We start from the raw sequence: 20,546 nt of genomic DNA, 5'->3' as shown, positions 1-20,546 counted from the left end.
CCTCTCCTGTGGAACAAACTCCCAGTTTTGGTCCGTGAGGCAGACACCCTATCTATTTTTAAGACTAATCTTAAAACTTTCCTTTTTGACAAAGCTTATAGTTAGAGTGGCTCATGTTACCCTGAGCTAGCTCTATAATTGTGCTAGGCCTAGGCTGCTGGAGGACATCAGGGTCTAATTTTCTCACTCTACTGATTTCTACTGTTCTTCAGTCTACTGTTCTCCAGTTTTGCATTGTATTACATTGAAATGACTGTCGTCATTTCAGCTTTTAACTTTTTGCTCTCTCTCTTTTTCTTCATAGTAGGTACACCTGGTCTGGCGTTCTGTTAACTGTGACATCATCCAGAGAAGACGGCTCACCCGCTACTACCATCTAATGTAGAACAGATTACTAGATCAATGTGTGCTTCTGTGCTTTTTTGTCTCTCTTGTTGTGTCTCTGCTCTGTCTTCTGTAACCCCAGTCGGTCAAGGCAGATGACCGTTCATACTGAGCCCGGTTCTGCCGGAGGTTTTCCTTCCCGTTAATGGGGAGTTTTTCTTCCCAGTGTCGCTTCATGCTTGCTCAGTATGAGGGATTGCAGCAAAGCCATGTACAATGCAGACGACTCTCCCTGTGGCTCCACGGTTCCCCAGGAGTGAATGCTGCTTGTCGGAACTTTGATGCAATCAACTGGTTTCCTTATATAGGACATATTTGACCAATCTGTATAATCTGACCCAATCTGTATAATATGATTGAACTTGATTTTGTAAAGTGCCTTGAGATGACATGTTTCATGATTTGGCGCTATATAAATAAAATTGAATTGAATTGAATTGATTGTTTACGCGGTTTCGGAGTACTACGGGTACCAGTCCCGGGGGCCTGTGAGGCGGCGGACTCGACGAACAGCTCACGCCGGTGGAGAGCAAAGCGGAAGCAGTGTAGCTGGCCGAAGAAACGCGGCTGCCGCGGAGGCTTAGCAGCTAAGCTAAAGGCTAACCCATTCAGATCGCCGCTCCCATCCATCTTGCTTTCCAACGTCCGCTCACTGGACAACAAAATAGACCATTTACAACTCAAACTCGCTGCAAAAAGGGAGTTCAGGGACTGCTGCACTCTCATCCTGACGGAGACATGGCTTACATCATCAATCCCGGACAACGGCGTTAGCTTGGAGGGGCTAGCTACTTTCCACGCCGACAGAAACAAAGACCTCAGCGGTAAGACCCGAGGTGGCGGACTCTGCGTTTACATCAATAACAACTGGTGTAAAAATGCTAGAATAGTCAAAAGTTTTTGCTCTCCGGACATCGAGCTTATGATTATTAGCTGCAGACCTTTTTATCTGCCTAGAGAGTTCACTGTTGTTGTTATCACAGCGGTTTACGTGCCTCCCAGCGCAAACACAAAAGAGGCCATGAGTGTTATCTATCGGACTATCTCTGAGATGCACTCTGCAAACACAGAGGGGGTTTTCATTATTGCTGGGGATTTTAACCAGGCAAATATTAAAACTGTTCTCCCTCATTTCTACCAACATGTGGATTTTGCAACTCGGGGAGAGAACACTCTAGATCTGGTTTACACAAACATAAAAGGCGAATTCAGGGCAGCCCCCGACCCCCACCTGGGCTTTTCAGACCACATCTCTGTTATGCTGTTTCCTGCATACAGGCTCCTGCTGATCAGAGCTAAACCTACAGTGAAGCAGGTGAGGGTGTGGACTGAGGGAGCAATGGAGGCACTCCAGGACTGCTTTGAGTGCTCTGACTGGAACATGTTCAAAGCTGCTGCAACTTATGAGGACAAGATCGACATTGATGAGTACGCCATGACTGTGTCAGCCTACATCAACATATGCATTGAGGACGTCAGCACCACCAAGACCATCATCACCCGAGCCAACCAACAACCCTGGATTACTGTGGAGGTCTGTCAAGCGCTAAAAGCAAGGAACTCAGCCTTCAAGTCTGGTGACAAGGAGGCACTGAGGACATTGAGAGCCAACTTGAACTGTGCCATCAGGCTAGCGAAGCGGAAGCACTGTCAGAAAATCCAGGAGCTTTTCCATGACGCCAGCAACACCAGGAGCATGTGGAAAAGCATACGGGCGATCACTGAATACAACACGCCCTCCCCCCGGTGGGTGAAGTTGATGCTGACTTTCTTAACGGACTAAACAACTTCTTTGGGAGGTTTAAGGCACTAAACAGAACTCCAGCAGTGAAAGCTGGTCCCCATCAGGAAGAGGAGGTGCTCTACCTTGACACTGCCGACATGTGGAAGACTCTAAGGAGAGTCAACCCGCGGAAGGCCCCAGGTCCCGACAACATACCTGGGCGGGTGCTCAAGGAGTGTGCAGGTCAGCTGGCTGGTGTTCTCACAGGCATTTTTAACATCTCGCTGGAGCAAGCCACAGTGCCAGCATGCTTTAAGTCTGCCTCCACCATTCCGGTCCCAAAATAACCTTAAGTCACCTCTTTCAACGACTACCGGCCTGTTGCACTGACTCCCATCATGATGAAGCACTTTGAAAGGCTGGTGAAACAACACATCGTCTCCAGTCTCCCCCCAACATTCGACCCGTTCCAGTTTGCCTACCGGCGGAACCACTCCACTGAGGATGCCATCTCCTCCGCTCTTCACCTGAGCCTGACACACCTGGAGGAGAAGAACACGCATGTGCGGATGCTGTTTCTGGACTTCAGTTCAGCGTTTAACACCATCATCCCACAGCACCTGGTGGGAAAACTGGAACATCTGGGCTTCAGCACACCCCTTTACAACTGGCTGCTAGACTTCCTCACCAAGAGACCTCAGTCAGTCCGGGTCGGACAGAACACCTCTGATGCCATCACCCTCAGCACGGGCTCCCCTCAGGGCTGCGTCCTGAGCCCCATGCTGTTCACCCTGATGACTCATGACTGCGTCCCCAGGTTCACCACCAATCACATTGTGAAGTCTGCAGACAACACAACAGTGGTGGGCCTGATCAGAGACGACAACGACCAGGACTACAGAGAGAAGGTGGAGCAGCTGGTGGACTGGTGCAGAGACAACAGCCTGATCCTGGAAGAACCGGCCTCACCACGCTCAACTGCTCATCAACAGCTCAGCTGTGGAAGTGGTCAGCAGCACCAAGTTCCTGGGGGTGCACATCACGGACAACCTCAGCTGGTCTGTGAACACCACGTCACTGGTGAAGAGGGCACAGAAGCGACTGTAATTCCTGCGGAGGATGAGGAGAGCCCACCTACCCCCGCCCATCCTCACGACTTTCTACAGAAACACCATAGAGAGCATTCTGACCAGCTGTCTATCTGTGTGGTGTAGAGGTTGCAGTGCTTCCGACTGGAAGAAATTGAGGAGAGTGGTGAGGACAGCAGAAGGGATCATAGGGGCTCCTCTTCCCTCCATTAAAGACATTTCATCTCAGCGCTGCATGGCCTGAGCCCGTAACATCATCAGGGACCCCTTACACCCCCACCATGGACTGTTCTCCCTGCTGCCCTCTGGGAAGAGGTTCCGCAGTATCCGCTGCAGGTCCACCAGGTTCTGCAAAAACTTTCCCTGTCGCCATCAGACTGTTGAACTGCTGAAGCTATAAACTGGACTCTGTACCACATTCGCATATTTGCACATTTACTTCATTGCATCCTTATCCAGCATTACAAATGCTGCCGACCTCTCAGTCTCTAAAATGCACTCTTGCACAAATAATTTCTGCACATACAAATCGTTTTTAAGAAATACTAACCTGTACACTTTGATCGCACACAGTCTATTTCTCCTGCATTGTTTACATTTCAATTGTTGTACTGTTAAATCACTGCTGCACTTTATCCTGTAAATTCTATCCTGTAAATTTTATCCTGTAATTTACTTTATTCACTGTAATTTTCAAGCTGTATGCAAACAAAATTTCGTTCTGTACGCACTCTGTGCATACAAAATGACAAATAAAGTTGTCTAAGTCTAAATGTTAGCTTTTGACGTTTTTAATGTCAGTTTTTGTGTATCTGTATTTTATTATACATATTACTGTATTTGCTGGCTTTAACTTTTTATTCTGTTTTGAATTACTAGCTTTTACAGTGTATAAAGCACTCAGGGCAACTGAGTTTTATTTTAATGTACTATATAAATAATGTTGAGTAGAGAATATAATTTTTTAAAAGGGGGGAAACATGGTCACTTTTCAAGCAGAAGTTCTTCAAAAAAGATCAACAACATACTATCTTTTTTCCCCTGACTTTAATAAGTAAATATTGTGGTAGATTATAAAAGGCACAATCTGAATTATCAGATTCACATCAAGGGAACAAAAACAGCCCTGCTCATCATTCATCTACAGGTTTGTTTATCAATGTTGGTCTTTATCCTAATTAGTGAATATGGGCAATTTTCATCAAGCCTATGGTCCGACACTTTCCCCTCAGGTGCGACACTTGAAGCACGCAGGAGTTCTCATGCTCCATCTCTATGCATGATCCAGCTGCTAATTGTTCTCTTTTCTACTTCAGGCACTTCTGGAGTAGAAGGTCTTCTAACCTTTGTCTTTACCTTTCACAGAAGGTTTGTCTTCTGTTTCTGTCCTGACTCTCCTCTAGTACGAAATTACGCATGCCAAAGGCTGAGTTTGAAGTTGTCCTCCGAGCAAATGTTTTGTTTGTGGTTCAAGCTGACAGAATGATTACATTCTGCTTCTCATCTGCTGTCCTCTACTTCTCTGCTTTTAGCCCTTTTATCCAACGTATCCCCAGATTCTGAGTATAGGTCCATCTTTTCATGCTCTGCGCCGCACTGGTTCCTAAGTGACTGTAGAAAAAAATGCTATTTGGGGACGGATTGTCCGGTTCCAGCATAATTTATTCTCAATGATACCGGGTTGAGGTGGGTGGCTTTTTTTTATTGGTGCGCTGTACACGAGGGATACACGGTGGGGGAAACTCATAAAGACATTCTCACCTTCCTTATGCCTGCTGTGTACAAACCCTTAGGGACAAAAACATTTGTTCTATTGGATCTACAAAAAATTTAAGTGAAAAACTTAAATCTCCTAATAACCCAAAATGTAAATAAAATGCATGCTTCAGAACAAAAAATCTACACCAGAGCTACCACCAGTGTTTCAGGAAGGTGAGACTAAATTTAATAATCCTTTTATTATAGATGAGGATTTGATTGAGTTCTTCATAAATATTAGCCTTGATATTAGCCCTGGCGTAGGAAATTCCTTCTTGTCATGGAAATTGTACTGGTATTTAAAAAACATGTGACATAATTGGTAAATTAAAATATACCTGTGCAAATTCTCAGTTATCCAGGTAATCGCAACAGCAAACAGGCTTAAATCGGAGGCAACCAGACATTCGCTCAGTTCTTTCTGAAAACGTATTGACACCTGTTTAGAAGTCTTTGTTAATTCTGGTGGCTCGCACGTGACCAATCTGCAGTTGGAGCACTGCTGTTTTTAAAGCGCATGGAGGCAAATCCTCCTGGGGACATTTTAAGTCGGCGGCAAATCAATGACCCAATGACTGTCCTGCGTCATGTTGAGGAAAATAAATATCTTGGTGCTGAGGAATGCAGGGGTGTTGACTGTCTCTCCCTCTTGAAGGCTAAAGATAACATCCAGTGAGTTTTATGGCAGGGGGGAGGTCATTTTGGCTTGCCTTTTTGTTCGAACAGAAAGACCCAGATTGGACACCACCCCTCCTCCTAAAGACAAATGAGGGGAGTCAGCCTTTTAAAATGTGTTCAGAGTTGTGAAAAAGTAGAAAGAACTTTTTGCATCTCCAGGATGTCAGCTGGTAAAGAATACAACAAAATGGTAATGTAAAATTTTTGTCTCCATTCGGAATTCCTAATAAATTAAATATGCACATTACACTGTTTACCTCTGATCAATGTTTTTTCTCATTTACTGTCAAATCTTAAACCGGGGTAAAAATGGGCCTTCAGAGCTAAGCAGGATTAGGCCAGTACTATTAAATTAACAGTCATTAGAAGCTATTGCTCGGTTTGAGTGGAGTACTTGGTCACCTGAATAATGACATTAGCAGTTTCGTCATGATTATTTTATAGATTCTGTTATTTTATAGATTCATTCTGGGAAAATAGTTCAAGCTTTTGTTTCATGTAATATTTATGATTATGGCCTACAGGTAAAGAAATCCCAGGATTCAGTCTCAGAACTTGAGAATATCACATTAGACCAATGTTGCTCCCCCTTTTGAGGAAGGAATGATTTTCAGCCCCCCTCCCAACAAAATGGGTAAAATTGTAACTTTTATTGTTTTGTCATTTAATCCATAGAAGCTGTCTTTCTGAGTTACCCAGAATCCCTTTTGTAACATGTATATGGGTTCATTTAAGTATAACATAATACCATTTTATAACAACTAGAATGTTTCAACGTTGCCACATTTTTTTAACTATAGAATATTAACAATAATATATGTTATCGTCATGGATCAAACCTCTATAAGTCCATCTAATGCTTGTGTAAAAACAAATAACTGCATCTCTCAGCACTTTAGTCTTGAGAGGGGCAACAGACAAGGCTGTCCACTCTACTCTCCCCCTCACTGTTTTCCATATTCATTGAACCACTAGCAGCTGCAATTCATCAAAGCCAAAACATTTGTGGAATCAAAACGTGCTAATAGAATCCACAAAATGTGTTTATATGCTGATGATGGGTTGCTCTTTCTGGAAAACGCAAAACCCTCTCTAGAAGAAACGATAACCCTAAAAAATACATTCACAACAATTGCAGATTACTTATTAATTATAATAAATCAAAAGCCCTCCTCAACTTTTCTAAAAATCATACCTCTCCAACAATTGATACTGGAAACATAAGAAACCTGGGCATCAATATTTCTAGGCTGAGCCGACAAGTTATATCCCATCACTCAAATCGTCTGAACTTTCCTTTTGTCACACAGGGGGATATTATTAGCAAATAAAATTGTAATTTTCCTAAAAAAATAAACTACATCTTTTCTATGATCCCAGTTACACCTAACCTGACAACAGCCAGCTGCATGTATCGCTCCGCCTAGCTCCACTCACATACATCTGGGACACGGCTCATTGAAAATGATTTCCCCAACCAAATTTTTGGTCTGGCCAATCAGGACGCAGGGCGGGTGTTTCATGGATGTGACGTAGTGGAGAAGCCACCGTGAGATTCCAACAACAATGGCGGCTCGCATCGAGGAAGCAAGCGTTAGCATTGATGCTGCTATTTCTTCCGTGTTGTCCAATCTACCTGATATTGTTTCATTAAAAGAACATCAGAGAACGGCTCGGGCGGTCAGCCCGGGATCGACTCCGACCCGCGGCGCTTTGCCGGCTGTCTTCCCCCCTCTTCTTAGCGCCTCGGCTCGCGGAGGGGGGGGGGGGGGGGGGGGGGGGGTGGACGACACGTTTTCCGCGGACCGGCTCGCGGAGCGGGGGGGGTGGACGACACGTTTTCCGCGGCCGCCTCGCCAAGATAGCGCTGCGGGAAACCCTGCACTACAGCCGCAAACACATAAAAAAAAAATAAAAGTTTTTTTTTTTTCAGCGTCGGTCTCATCAGCGTCACGGGTTAGCTTCGGTGTGAGTGGTTGAAATAGCACGTTGATAAAGATGACAGACAAGTGGCTTATCCAATCATATGCAAGAAGTTTTGATAAGGCCCAGCCTTCAGTAAAGGCAATGCCTATGGCCGTGTCCCAGATGTATGTGAGTGGAGCTAGGCGGAGCGATACATGCAGCTGGCTGTTGTCAGGTTAAGTTACACCACCCCAGACTTCAAAAACTTAGGTTCTCTCATGTCAACATTTTTTGGACATCTAAATCTCCCTGTATGTGTTTAAAAACTCATATTAAAAAGGCTAAATCTTTAGGAGGATTGGAACTACCACATTTTTATAAATATTATTTAGCACATACAGGTGCTGGTCATATAATTACAATGCCATGAAAAAATTCAGTAATTCCATTCAAAACGTAAAACTTGTGTATTATATTCATTCATTACACACTGACTGATATAGTTCAAGTCTTTATTTCTTCTAATTGGGATGATTATAACTGACAACTAATGAAAACCCCAAATTCAGTATCTCAGAAAATTTTAATATTGTGAAAAGGTCCAATATTGAAGACACCTGGTGCCACACTCTAATCAGCTAATTAACTCAAAACACCTACAAAGGCCTTTAAATGGACTCTCAGTTTAGTTCCGTTGGCTACACAATCAAGGGGAAGACTAGACAGTTGTTCAAAACATGACCATTGAGACGTTGCACAAGGAGGGCAACACACAAAAGGTAATTTCTAAAGAGGCTTGCCGTTCACAGAGCTGTGTCAAAGCACATTAATAGAGAGGCGGAGGGAAGGAAAAGATGTTTTTAAGACTAATGTTAAAACTTTCCTTTTTGACAAAGCTTATAGTTAGAGTGGCTCATACCCTGAGCTATCTCTATAGTTGTGCTGTGATAGGCCTAGGCTGCTGGAGGACATCAGGGTCTAATTTTCTCACTCTACTGATTTCTACTGTTCTTCAGTCTACTGTTCTCCAGTTTTGCATTGTTTTACATTGAAATGACTGTCGTCATTTCAGCTTTTAACTTTTTGCTCTCTCTCTTTTTCTTCATAGTAGGTACACCTGGTCTGGCGTTCTGTTAACTGTGACATCATCCAGAGAAGACGGCTCACCCGCTACTACCATCTAATGTAGAACAGATTACTAGATCAATGTGTGCTTCTGTGCTTTTTTGTCTCTCTTGTTGTGTCTCTGTTCTGTCTTCTGTAACCCCAGTCGGTCGAGGCAGATGACCGTTCATACTGAGCCCGGTTCTGCCGGAGGTTTTTCCTTCCCGTTAATGGGTGGTTTTTCTTTCCACTGTCGCTTCATGCTTGCTCAGTATGAGGGATTGCAGCAAAGCCATGTACAATGCAGACGACTCTCCCTGTGGCTCTACGGTTCCCCAGGAGTGAATGCTGCTTGTTGGGACTTTGATGCAATCAACTGGTTTCCTTATATAGGACATTTTTGACCAATCTGTATAATCTGACCCAATCTGTATAATATGATTGAACTTGATTTTGTAAAGTGCCTTGAGATGACATGTTTCATGATTTGGCGCTATATAAATAAAATTGAATTGAATTGAATTGAAAATTGAATGTGGTAGAAAAAAGTGTACAAGCAATAGGGATGACCGGAGTCAGATAGAGTCAGAGATCCAAGGGCCACCGGGCACATACGTACACAAGACATGGGTTTCAGCTGTTGCACTCCTTTTGTCAATCCACTCTTGACCAAGAGACATCATCAGAAGCATCTCACATGGGCTAAACACAAAAAGGACTGGACTGCTGCCGAGTGGTCCAAAGTTATGTTCTCTAATGAAAGTCAATTTTGAATTTCCTTTGCAAATCAAGGCACCTGAGTCTGGAGTAAGAGAGGAGAGGCACACAATCCATGTTGCTTGAGGTGAAATGTAAAGTTTCCATATTGAGTGATAGTTTGGGGTGCCCTGTCATCTGCTAGTGTTGGTGCACTGTGTTTTTTAAAAGGACATATGCCTCTACTTTGACATGATAAGCCTTCTTCGGCTCCTGAGGGCTGGATAAATTGCCTTGATGGGCCGGATAAGGCCCGCGGGCTTTGAGTTTGACACATGTGCTCTAAGGCAACCAGCAAGCTGCTGCAAAGAAGGCTTGCGACTTTTAAACAATTCCACAGTTTTACCCCGTAGTTCTGGTTCAGTGGACTGTTCTTTACACTATACTGTCAAAGTTAAAAAGCGAGTTTCAATTTACTGGAACTGCTCGGTGGATAAAAAAAATAAAATTAAAAAAATCTATTTTTGTCACATACTTTAAAATATTTCTTTATTATCCATTAAAAGTGAAGTAGAAGTATAACTGAGTTATTTGCAGTACATTTAAAACATATTTTTCAGTGGACTGTTATTAGTAAGCTAATAGCAAAACTAGAAAATTGCTTTCACTATACATTAGAGTGTATTTTCATAAACTAAGAGTAGACTTGAAATTTATTACAAGTAAACTAACAATATACTTTAAATAATACATTCATAAACTAAAAGTGGGCCAATTTGGTCCCAATAAGTATTGTTAGTAAATTGTAAATATACTTGTATCCATGTACTTGGTAAACTTTGGAAATATACTTTGATTACTAAAGTACACTTGATGACGTCTACTTGTGGTATACGTCTATTTGGTATAGTGCAAAAACTGATAAAATTGTTAAGAAGTTAAACAGGCAAACCAGATAATTCAGAAGAGAACTAACATCCAGCCTTGTTTACAGTATTTACTTAGCATTAGCAGCTATGTAGTTAACTCCTGTCCTTCTGCAGGTAGTGAAGAAAAAAGATCTTCAAAAGGATCTTCCTTCCCTCTGCTGTTAAAAAGTCTAAAGTAAAGCTAAATTTAAAAGTTCTGCTGCTGATGATTCCTGCTGTACTTTCACTGCCTTGTGGTAACACAATTGAGAAGACGGTATTTGATGGACAAAAAAAAAAAGAAATCTTTAATTCATTTTGAATGGTTTTAATGTTAATTTATTTTTAAAACTTGAATACAGACTAAATATAAATACAACATTTTATGAACAGGTAAGACCTGTAACATAAGTTAATTAATGAAGTTGAAGGGTAATGAACAAACCAAAGTTGACATGTCTGAACAGAAGCATTTGCATAGCATCTGGTCTATAGCTAATTCAATGATCTGTCTGCTTTGGCATATCAAGGACTCAATATGTGTTATGTATGTCATCTTATCACCCATTTCTAAAACCAAGCCACAAAACCTTCTTTTTACCTTTTTACAATCAGCCTCATAACTGCTGTCACAGTTTCCATGTTCTACTGGAGATCAAACACATGCGGTTATGCTTCCAGTCAGCTGTTTATTTTATTTTCCTTTATCTGACTAGATTAAAAAACTTCAGGATTACGCTGGCCATAGAGCGAAAGAAACACTGAACTCTGTGGCAAGTCAGACTGAAAGTGTGCGTTTGTGGTTGAGTGTGTTTGTAGACTGGGGGAGTCATACCTGGTGAGTGCTGCGATGTGGCCAGTGAGGTCATGGAGTTTGACAGGTTCAGGTTGGCAGTAATACTCAGCTGGCTTTGGCTGCTAGGAGGATATGGGGATGTGGGAGTTCGGAGTTGCTCTTCTCCTTTTTCTTCATCAGCGGTGGGCAGGTAACTGTCAATCAATGCTTCCAGAAACTTGACGATAAGTTCAGCATAGTCTGGGATCTGTGTTTGCTGCAGGGACAAATTACATGGACATAAATAATGCACATAATCACAAACCCAGTGTTAAATCAGAAAAAACATAATAGTTGTCTGACAACATATTTGATTTGAATAGTGTTGACCTTAACCATTTTCTGTTAGATTTCAGGGAAATAAGCAGCTCTGTTAAAAACAGATCTCTCAACATTTGAGCAAGCAAGCTCAAATGTCTGTACTTCTGTTCCACCTTAAAGCTAAAGGTTATGTCCACTGGAGGGACCTTTATGGGGGGAGTGGTGGCCTAGTAGAGCAACACGCTTGTGTACTGCGAAGGCTGCAAGAACCCGGTTCAATCCTCATGGGTTCCTGAGTAAGACCCTTAGCCCCAGTACATTATTGTTCTTGGAAGACTTAACAGCAGCAACTTGGCACTATATATATGGTCTGAACTGGGACGATGAGGACTTTTTTTTTAAATATTTTCTTCTCACTTCCTGGTCTAAATAGCAGCCAGCTCATTCTTGGGGGTGACTTTAATTGCGGCCGTGACCCTTTACTTGACTGTTGCTCAAACAAATCATGTTCAGTCTCTAAGTCTTACAAAATTATATATACATTTATGCCGACGTCTTGTTGCTTTTTATTCCAGACCCCGAGACATCCATGCCCCTGCTATTAGACCAGCTTGAAAAGTTTGGATAGATATCTGTATATAAACTGAATTTTAATAAAAGTTAATTATTCCCTATTAATAGTGCAGCTACACCCTACCCACTTACTTTTACCATTCACTGCAAGGATTTAAGTACCTGGGGATCCATGTGACTAAGAATTTCCCATCTTTTTAAAATCAATTTCACTCCCTTACTTGGTTCAATGCCAACTGTGAGATTACCAAATGGTTACCAATAAAGGAGGCCTCATATAGCTCTGCCTCTTTGTACTCTTTTATGCCTTCCCCAGCAACATCTCCTGTATCTTACACTATAATTGTTAAGAACTGCCTTAGAATATGGGCTCAGATAATGCGACATTTTGGGATCCAAAGAATACCCCTTTTATTGCCAATACACTTTAATCCTCTATTTCCACCTTCACTCATTGATAAAACTTTCACAGTGTGGAAAAGTCATGGCCTTTTTTCTGTAAAAGACCCATACTTAGATGGAACTTTGGCCTCATTCGTAGATTATCCTAAAATTTTAACCTGCTGGGTATCCACTTTTTTAGATTTCTCCACGTTAGGGACGTTATTTGTTACCGTTTTCCTGGTTTTCTAATAATCCCTGCTTCCACTATGGCTGATAGACTACTAGAAATCAGTCCCACTCCAAAGGGTACAATATAAAAAATATACAACCTTCTAATGATGTTCTTAACATTGAGATTGATGATAAAATGTGGCTAACTACTCTAAAACGCATTCACTCTTCATCAATCTGTGCCCAACACATAATTATCCAGTGTAAAGTAGTCCATAGAGTACACTGGTCCTAAAGTAAAGTGGCGTAGTTATAAAGTTATAGTGGCAAAGGTTCTAGTTCTAGTTATAAAGGCGTACACCCTCTATCTAGCCTATAACAAATATAGTAGCAAATAATATGTTAAGTATTTTGGATACCCAGGTTTTTTTTTTTTTGTTTGTTGTTGTTTTGCTTTCCGTTTTAAAAATTTTTTCTATGACCTGTAATTGTTCTCCTCTGTTTATTCTTTAGTTATCTACTTCTTATCCACTTACTTATGGAAATATTTGATGGGTTTTGTTTTCCTTTGTTTTTTATCTGTGGCTTTTGTTTTGTCTTTTATTGGTTCAGATTTATTATTCAACTTACTGTTTCATGTTATAACATGGATGTTGATATATTTTGTTCATTTTTGTGTTAGGAAATAAATCATGAAAAAACATAAAAAAAAAAAATTAAGTTTGTCATGTTGAGGTAAAGAATGGGAAACCCTGTTGTTAAGCAAGGTTGTTACTAAACTACCAAGTATACCAGTATGTACATACATGCGTACATCCCAGCATTTACAAAACTTTCAACCTTGGTCTTAATTTGTTCTGTACATAGCCAAACCTTTTGTTCCAAATCATTTAAGCTTGTTTACATCAAGTAAATCCTGTGTTGAGCTTTCTTAAGTAACAGCAAACAGGTTTAAATCCAAGGCAACCGGCCTTTCGTTCAGTTCTTTCTGAAAACATTTCGAAACCTGTGTATGAGTCTGTCAATTCTGGTGCCTCGCACTTAAGTAACAAGAGTTTGATGGTGTGTTCACATCGAATGGTTTTTGAGCATCAGGGGCATCTGATTTACATGCAAAGTCTATGATGGGCGCACCTCTAGGAGTGTCAGGAGGTCCTGCGGCTTGTTTTGAGCATCTGGAGCAGTGCATTTTGAGATTTCAAAAGTCTGAGTGTCTGAAGTGGCAGACGCTACAGTTGGAAAATCTGAACTTTTGCTACTGGAAGCAGAGTGTCAACCAATCAGAAAGACGTTGCTATATGACTAGTGGCAGACTTTCCAATGAGACGAAAGGACCATGAAAAGCTGAGAAGCTGACAATGAAGGACAAACTCATCGTCTGCCCATCCTATAATCTATAATCGGTCAAGTTATCACTACAGAGACAGTAAAGGACTTCGCCTGGAGGAGGATTAGCAAGCAAGTTGGGATCTCGGGTAAGTTATCAAAACTTTTAACAGTAAAATATTTCCCTGCATTTGAGGAAAGGAACAGGGTAGCTCCTCCCAACGCACCTCCAACCAGTCCAAATTGATGCCTTTTTGACTCTCACATCGCATTCAGTCTGAACGCACTATTACAAACATCTTCAAAGTTCATCTCCCTGATGAGCATACTGTCAGCACCTTGTTTGTCACGTTGTTAGACAGGTCAAGTTTCAATTGATCTACTGTATGCAATTCTGCTCTATGAGCCTATTCAGTCTTTAGTTGACAGTAGATGGCAGCTGTCTTTCTAGAGCCATCAAACTGGCAAAGGTTCTAACTAGGGCTGGACAATAATTCAATAACAATATATATATATATATATATATATATATATATATATATATATATATATATATATATATATATATATATATATAGATCAATAGATGTATATCAATGATAGAAAAAAAGGGTAAATAAAAAGTTCAATAGAATAACAGTTTTCCTTCCTTTTGCATTCTACCCATGTAGATTAATCACAGTCATTACATCCTCCCAACCAATCACAAACACAGATCCAGGACCAAACTCCACCCCTTTCCCTTTTCAAAGAGTTCAGAGAGCACACGTTCTTTTTTAAAAACTTGCAGTTTTGGTAAAAAGTTTGTTGAATAAAGGGTTGAGTTTGAATTCAGTTTCTGTGTGTTCTGTATGTAAAAAAAAGTTGCTAAACAACAGGATAAAATGGGCAGGGCTGTACTTAAAATATATGTTTTGAATTTGCTAATAATTATCTATATCGATCAATATGATTAATTTTATCGATATACTTTTTTTCTATATCTTCCAGCCCTGGTTGTAACATAGGCAAGAACAGCAGTCTGGCAGGTGCAGGGTGGCTGTTTTTTTTCTACTTCTCTTGTTTACGTGGTGCATAGTGTACAGCTGGCTTTTGGATCATGCCTCCAAAAGTCACAACCCAAAAAGCCTTTTACTAAAAACACTGTTCTAAACTGGGAATGGAAAGAACCTGGGCGGCCCTTTCATCAAGACCTGTTTTTGGTATTAATTTAGTCCCAAGGAAAGCAAAGCCATACATTTAGCCTTCACATAACTGCCACATAATGTACCGTGGGAGGTAGTTCTGTATGGCTCTCTCTCTGTGATTGTGTTTATAACGCCTTTGATACCTTGGATCATGTCTACTGCTCCATTAGGGCAGACACACTTCTAATGTGAAATATAAATAAAAAAATTAAAAGAAATTCTATGATGGTGTCTCAATCCACAAAAATGCACTTGTTCCTCATTCATCGTGAGCAAGTCCACTGATACAGTAATTTGTGGATTCATTAAGAGGCATTGCAAATTCACTGCTTATATATTCTGCACACCTTACATCAATAAGTCTGGTAATGATCTTAGACGGGGATTTATGTAAGATTATCACTGTTAACAGCTTTATAATAATGGCTCTCCAGTTGGTGTTGAGCTTTTCTTACCTATATAAGTCAGGATTCTATCTAACAATCCTGTTTCAGATTTCTTAATGAAGTTGCTTTCAGAGAGATAAGAAAATCTGCAGTCTTGCTTTGGACATGAGTATTCTGTTTGGAGATTGGATTGAGGTTTACGTGGTGTAGTCTGGGCTGTTTTTCTCCACATATTAAGCATAAAGGAATCAATGAATCTAGAGCTACGATAAAGGTAAAACCTAAGAAAAGATTACTTTCTTCTATTATCTTAAGTTAAAACAATTAATGTTCTTTACACCACTAATAATACTATATTCCTTGAATTTTGTCCAGGACCCAGTTCAGAGCCAGCCTGAACATTTTTATATTTAGGATCTGCTGCTGTACGTCTTACTACTACTATTTGTTGTGCGCATCATTAACTTTATTGCTTTTTATATCACTGCCATATCTGTGACCTATGCACATTTCAAATTTATTTAGTGCTTTTCATATATTTTGGGGCTAACCAGGCATAGTGATGAGTTTAGCCAGATCAATAAGTTAATGAAGCCCACTGATTGGCTAAGGAGAGGCAGCTACTTTTGAGCTGGGCTCCAACTGGGAGCTGTGTGACATTAGGAGAAAAGTATTGTGATTACATCAGTGAAAATATTGGAAAGACAATAACACATATGATTAACCTACATTTTCTCAACCAGGAATTTCAGAGTTAAATTTACTACAATATTTTTTACTGAATAAATAGGGCGACTGTGGCTTGGTGGGTTGAGTAGTCGTCTGGCAATCTGAGGCTTGTGGGTTCGATTCCAGCTTCCCCCTGCCCCATGTCGATGTGCCCCTGGGCAAGGCACTTAAACCTAAGTTGCCTACCGAGCTGCGTGCCGGTGTATGAATGTGTGCGCGTTAGTGAGAGCGACTGGGTGAATGTGGCTATAGTGTACTACGCTATATAAGTTCAGTCCATTTATCATCAGTGTTGTAGTACTCGAGTCCGAGACTCGAACTCGAGTCCGAGTCATTAGCTAAATTTAGAGACTCGTGACTTGACTTGGACTTGAGCACTGATGACTCGAACTTGGACTCGGACTCCTACATTCAGATCATTCTGACTCGGAAATTGAGAAAAAGACTCGACTTTTTTATATCATTAGGCTATAATTTTAATATGTCATTAGAATATTATTTGGTGTATGATTTTAATATCTAAATGTCGTACCGCGCACGTGACGTCACCATCTCATGAGCAACGCCCCTTGCCGCTAAGGTTGGGCAAACAGTGTGAGAGCGCTCGTAGCAACCAGCCGTTACACATGCAACAGACACGGATATGACCGACTTTTCCGCTGTTAAACTTTCACAAGAGGATGTCCAGGCGCCCATTTTACTGGTAGAACTGTGGAACAACATACCAACGTTCAGCTCAAACGATGGATTGAGTGTCGAGGGCTTAGAAAGACTGGAAAACTGGCCAAGTTGATAGAAAGGTAAGTCGTTGTTTTTCTCCTGCTCGGCGTTCATGGCGTCATTTGCAGTTTTTTCTGTTTGTAGTCACCGTCCAGGAATCGGTATACATTTTCCGGCCCGCCGAACGATTTAGTCCGGTCCGGTGGCGAAATGCATTATCATATTCCAACGGCTGTATCTCCTCGCTACATCGACCGATATGCATCAGATTTGTTGTGAGTTATGGGGGAACGCTGCCGAACGCGTTTGTGGGAATCGCCCGGTGGACGGGCGAGGAAAATGCGTAACAGCATCTGCGGTGGCGGGCGACCGGTGGTGCGCGAACCCCGCCGCGGCTCCGGGCGGGCGGGCGGCTCCGGGCGGCCGGCGGGCGGGCGGCTCCGGGGCCGCCCGCCCGCCGGCCGGCACCGCGGCGGTGTGCGCTTGGCTGCGAGGGCCGATCGACGCCGCTTGCGGCTTTAACATCCTTCATATGCGGCCTATCAGCGTACCTCGAGTCGCTGTTGCGCGTTCCATAACAACAATGTTTAAAAACGATGGTTAGGAGACGTCTTAGACTTGGAAAAAGCGGTAGTTTTACAGAGTAAAACCAAGGGTAACTACAGCGAAAGAGTTATTAGTGCAATGGAATGTTACTGCTTCATGTCATACATCACACGTCAATAGTGACTCGACTCGGACTCGACTCGGATGAGTAGTGGACTCGACTCGGACTTTAATGACTTGGACTTGACTCGGACTTGAACACTGGTGACTCGAACCTGGACTCGGACTCGAGGCATAGTGACTTGACTACAACACTGTTTATCATTTACCATTTTAAATTTTATCCCACTTAGTTGAAGGTGTAACTGTCATTTTGTTTTGATTAAGACACAAAAATATTCCAAAACTCATTCCCAGAATACAGGGAAAAAAGTTTTCCTAAAAATATAAACAAAATGCAATGACAAATTTCAAACTTCAAAAGCCAATATTCCCAATAGAATATCAATAACATGTCAAATGCTTAAGCTAAATAATCAGAGGGAAAGAGATGAATCAACTAACATCACCTGCAGATAATAGATGGCAGTGTAAACATGCTCCAAAAAAAAAACATTGCAATTTTAATAAAAGTAGTGAAACTTTTATCTATACAAGTTCAGCATTCTTCAGCTCATGCCATTTAATATTGAAAATTAAAAAAATAGGTATTCACTTAGTCTCTTGATTCATTTGGCAAAGTTTGGGGTCCCTTTTTGAGAATATTCTCAGCTCTTTTGATCATCTAAATCTGTAGCACTGCATGTGATAGTACACAATGCGAGTTCTTGGTGTGGTGGCATAGTATCGGCAGTGACAGGTGGGTATTTGGAAAAGGGTTATTTTTTTTTGCTCATATCGCGGTATCTTACTTGCTTTACAACGCAAGAGATTCCACCTTTGAGGAAAATATATTTTTCAGTATGTCTGTTTGAGCTACTTGTCACGCTTGATTCGACACACCTGTTTTGAAATATATTGTTAGTGTGCTCTGTTTTTACATGTAAAATTCAATAAAAATTATTTTGAGTGAAAAAAGTGCACATCTGCCAGAGTTTAGAATATTTTTCAGAGTAACTTTATTCAGTTTTTATTTTATTGTATTTGAGATCTGTTTCTGATCCATTCATGTGGTCTGAAAAAATTGGTTTCTGCAAGAATAAAGCAGCCATCTGTTTTCAGACTCAGGAAGGTGGGTTTTTGTTTCCAGCAGACATGCAGTTGGTGATGTGAGACCATCAGAGTGAACTGTATTTTTGTAGGACATCTGAAAATGACCATAGAGTCGTTTACTTGTTGAGAATGAGCTATTTGGAGAGGCGCGAAATGACTCGCCTGTCTCAACTTATGCGGTTCCAACAGCGCAAATGCACAGCAGATCGGACGGCGGAACCAATCAAATCAAACAACGTTGGCTCAGGTCCTGCTGTAGTAATAATATTTCATACAGATTTTACAAACTTAAAACAAAAAGTCAGCATCATCAGAAATATAAGAATATCATGAAGGGGTGGCGAAAAATTTACTACCAAGTCAGTTTCTGTTACCTTTTACGAACTTTTACTGGCCTTAATTTGAGCTCATTTCATTTACTACCTTTTGCAACCGCACGGAAATCTTGTTAATATTCATACTTGTTCTACATGCTGCCACAGACTGAAAAGAAAAGCACTTCTTGTTCACTACATCGCAGCCACTGCTGCTCAACAACTTATTTAGGTAATAAACAATGAAACTAGGACATTTTCTTAATGGCACACTTGAAATTGTACTCAGGCATGTTGTGATACTGGTTCAACTTTAGCTGCATATCTATTTGGCAGTGCGTGCTTCCTTAATTCATCACTATACTATCGCTATTACCTGGATGGTCAACTTGGTCATCCAAGTATTGCATACCTGAATACCTGTTATGATGCTTCAATAAAAAAATAAAGACATAACAGGAGGAAGTATCATCCATACCTTAGAAAAAGGTCCGGCAAATCTCCAGAGTCCATTAAAGCCAAAGCCTGTGAAATTAAATTGAATGAAAGACAGGTAACAGTTGAGAAGAGGTAACAGCTCAGACCTATCCACTTCAATTCACATACCATCAGCCAACATTCCATTTCTAAAGATGCGAAGGGGAAAAAAAAGCCGTACTTTGTAAATATGAAGGCTGGTACTGAGGAGGAGACTCCTCATGATACACAACACTCTGTACAATCCCATGGACAGGGTTCAGGAGGTTGATGTCTTGGCACATGGACAACACAGTGTTGATCTTGGAGTCCAATAAATTATAACTGTGGAGAACACATACAAACACATATTACACACACATCGGGCTTAAAACTTGGCTCCTGTTGCTTTTATTTTCCTCAGGGGTTGCAATTGAAATGTGGGAATGACATCATACCCATATGTTATGCCATAAGCTGGTTGAATATGCTTATTATTATTATTAATTATAATTTGGTATTATAATTTAAATAATAAATCATTCAACTCAAAAATTCGCTATAACAAATATAGTTCAAATGGTGGTGATGTTAGCTATAAGCTTATAAGTATTTATACCACTAATGCATTAGTTAACTTGCTGTTATGAACTCATTTATGCTGGAATAAATGATCAGGTCGGACTGTTAACCGACCAGGTTTATCCAGCAGGCTGTGAGAACCCCAATGTAACTGCAATTAGAGTTTAAATCCTTATCCCTTATCACCATCCAATGATATTGTCTCTGTATTAATATCAGATGTTAACTCCAAAGGAGGTTAGCTCTGATTTCTGAATAACCATGTAACCGTGAATTGGACTGAACACAAAACAATGTCTATTCCGCAGTCGTGGTTTTATTGAACCAAAAGCAATTCCCTGTTACAGTAATTCTCTGATTCAAACAACTTTGGAATTCTTACTCATTACTAAACTAAAACATGCAAAATATATATGTGGAAATAAAGAACAAAACAAAATAAACAATGGATTAAAATGAGCGGTTAGCAGATCTTAACTTAACTCAAAGTTGTTTAACACCGCCCTCGAAACACCGGCATTTCACGTATCAGCATTGACAGACAGAACAGCTTCGGGAATCTCACTGGACGCTTTGATGTCTTACACAAAGCTAGTTCAGCTAAGCTACCTACAGTTCAG

The 20,546-nt window shown here is 40.9% G+C and overlaps 1 protein-coding gene across 1 annotated transcript; it reads right to left on the bottom strand.

Annotated features, from left to right (window-relative positions):
- Positions 1–9,188: 9,188 nt before the first annotated feature.
- Positions 9,189–19,785, bottom strand: LOC105923197 (neurofibromin-like). The gene is made up of 4 exons (XM_036131361.1): positions 19,547–19,785; positions 19,367–19,413; positions 11,080–11,296; positions 9,189–9,442 (listed from the first exon to the last, which is right to left on the bottom strand). The coding sequence occupies exons 1-4, from the start codon at positions 19,647–19,649 to the stop codon at positions 9,216–9,218; spliced, it is 594 nt and encodes a 197-aa protein (XP_035987254.1). The 5' UTR covers positions 19,650–19,785; the 3' UTR covers positions 9,189–9,215.
- Between the last annotated feature and the right edge of the window lie 761 nt (positions 19,786–20,546).

Source organism: Fundulus heteroclitus, unplaced genomic scaffold (assembly GCF_011125445.2).
Source record: "Fundulus heteroclitus isolate FHET01 unplaced genomic scaffold, MU-UCD_Fhet_4.1 scaffold_421, whole genome shotgun sequence".
In the NCBI taxonomy this organism is placed as follows: domain Eukaryota; kingdom Metazoa; phylum Chordata; class Actinopteri; order Cyprinodontiformes; family Fundulidae; genus Fundulus; species Fundulus heteroclitus.
This window is presented reverse-complemented; position numbering and strand designations above follow the sequence as displayed.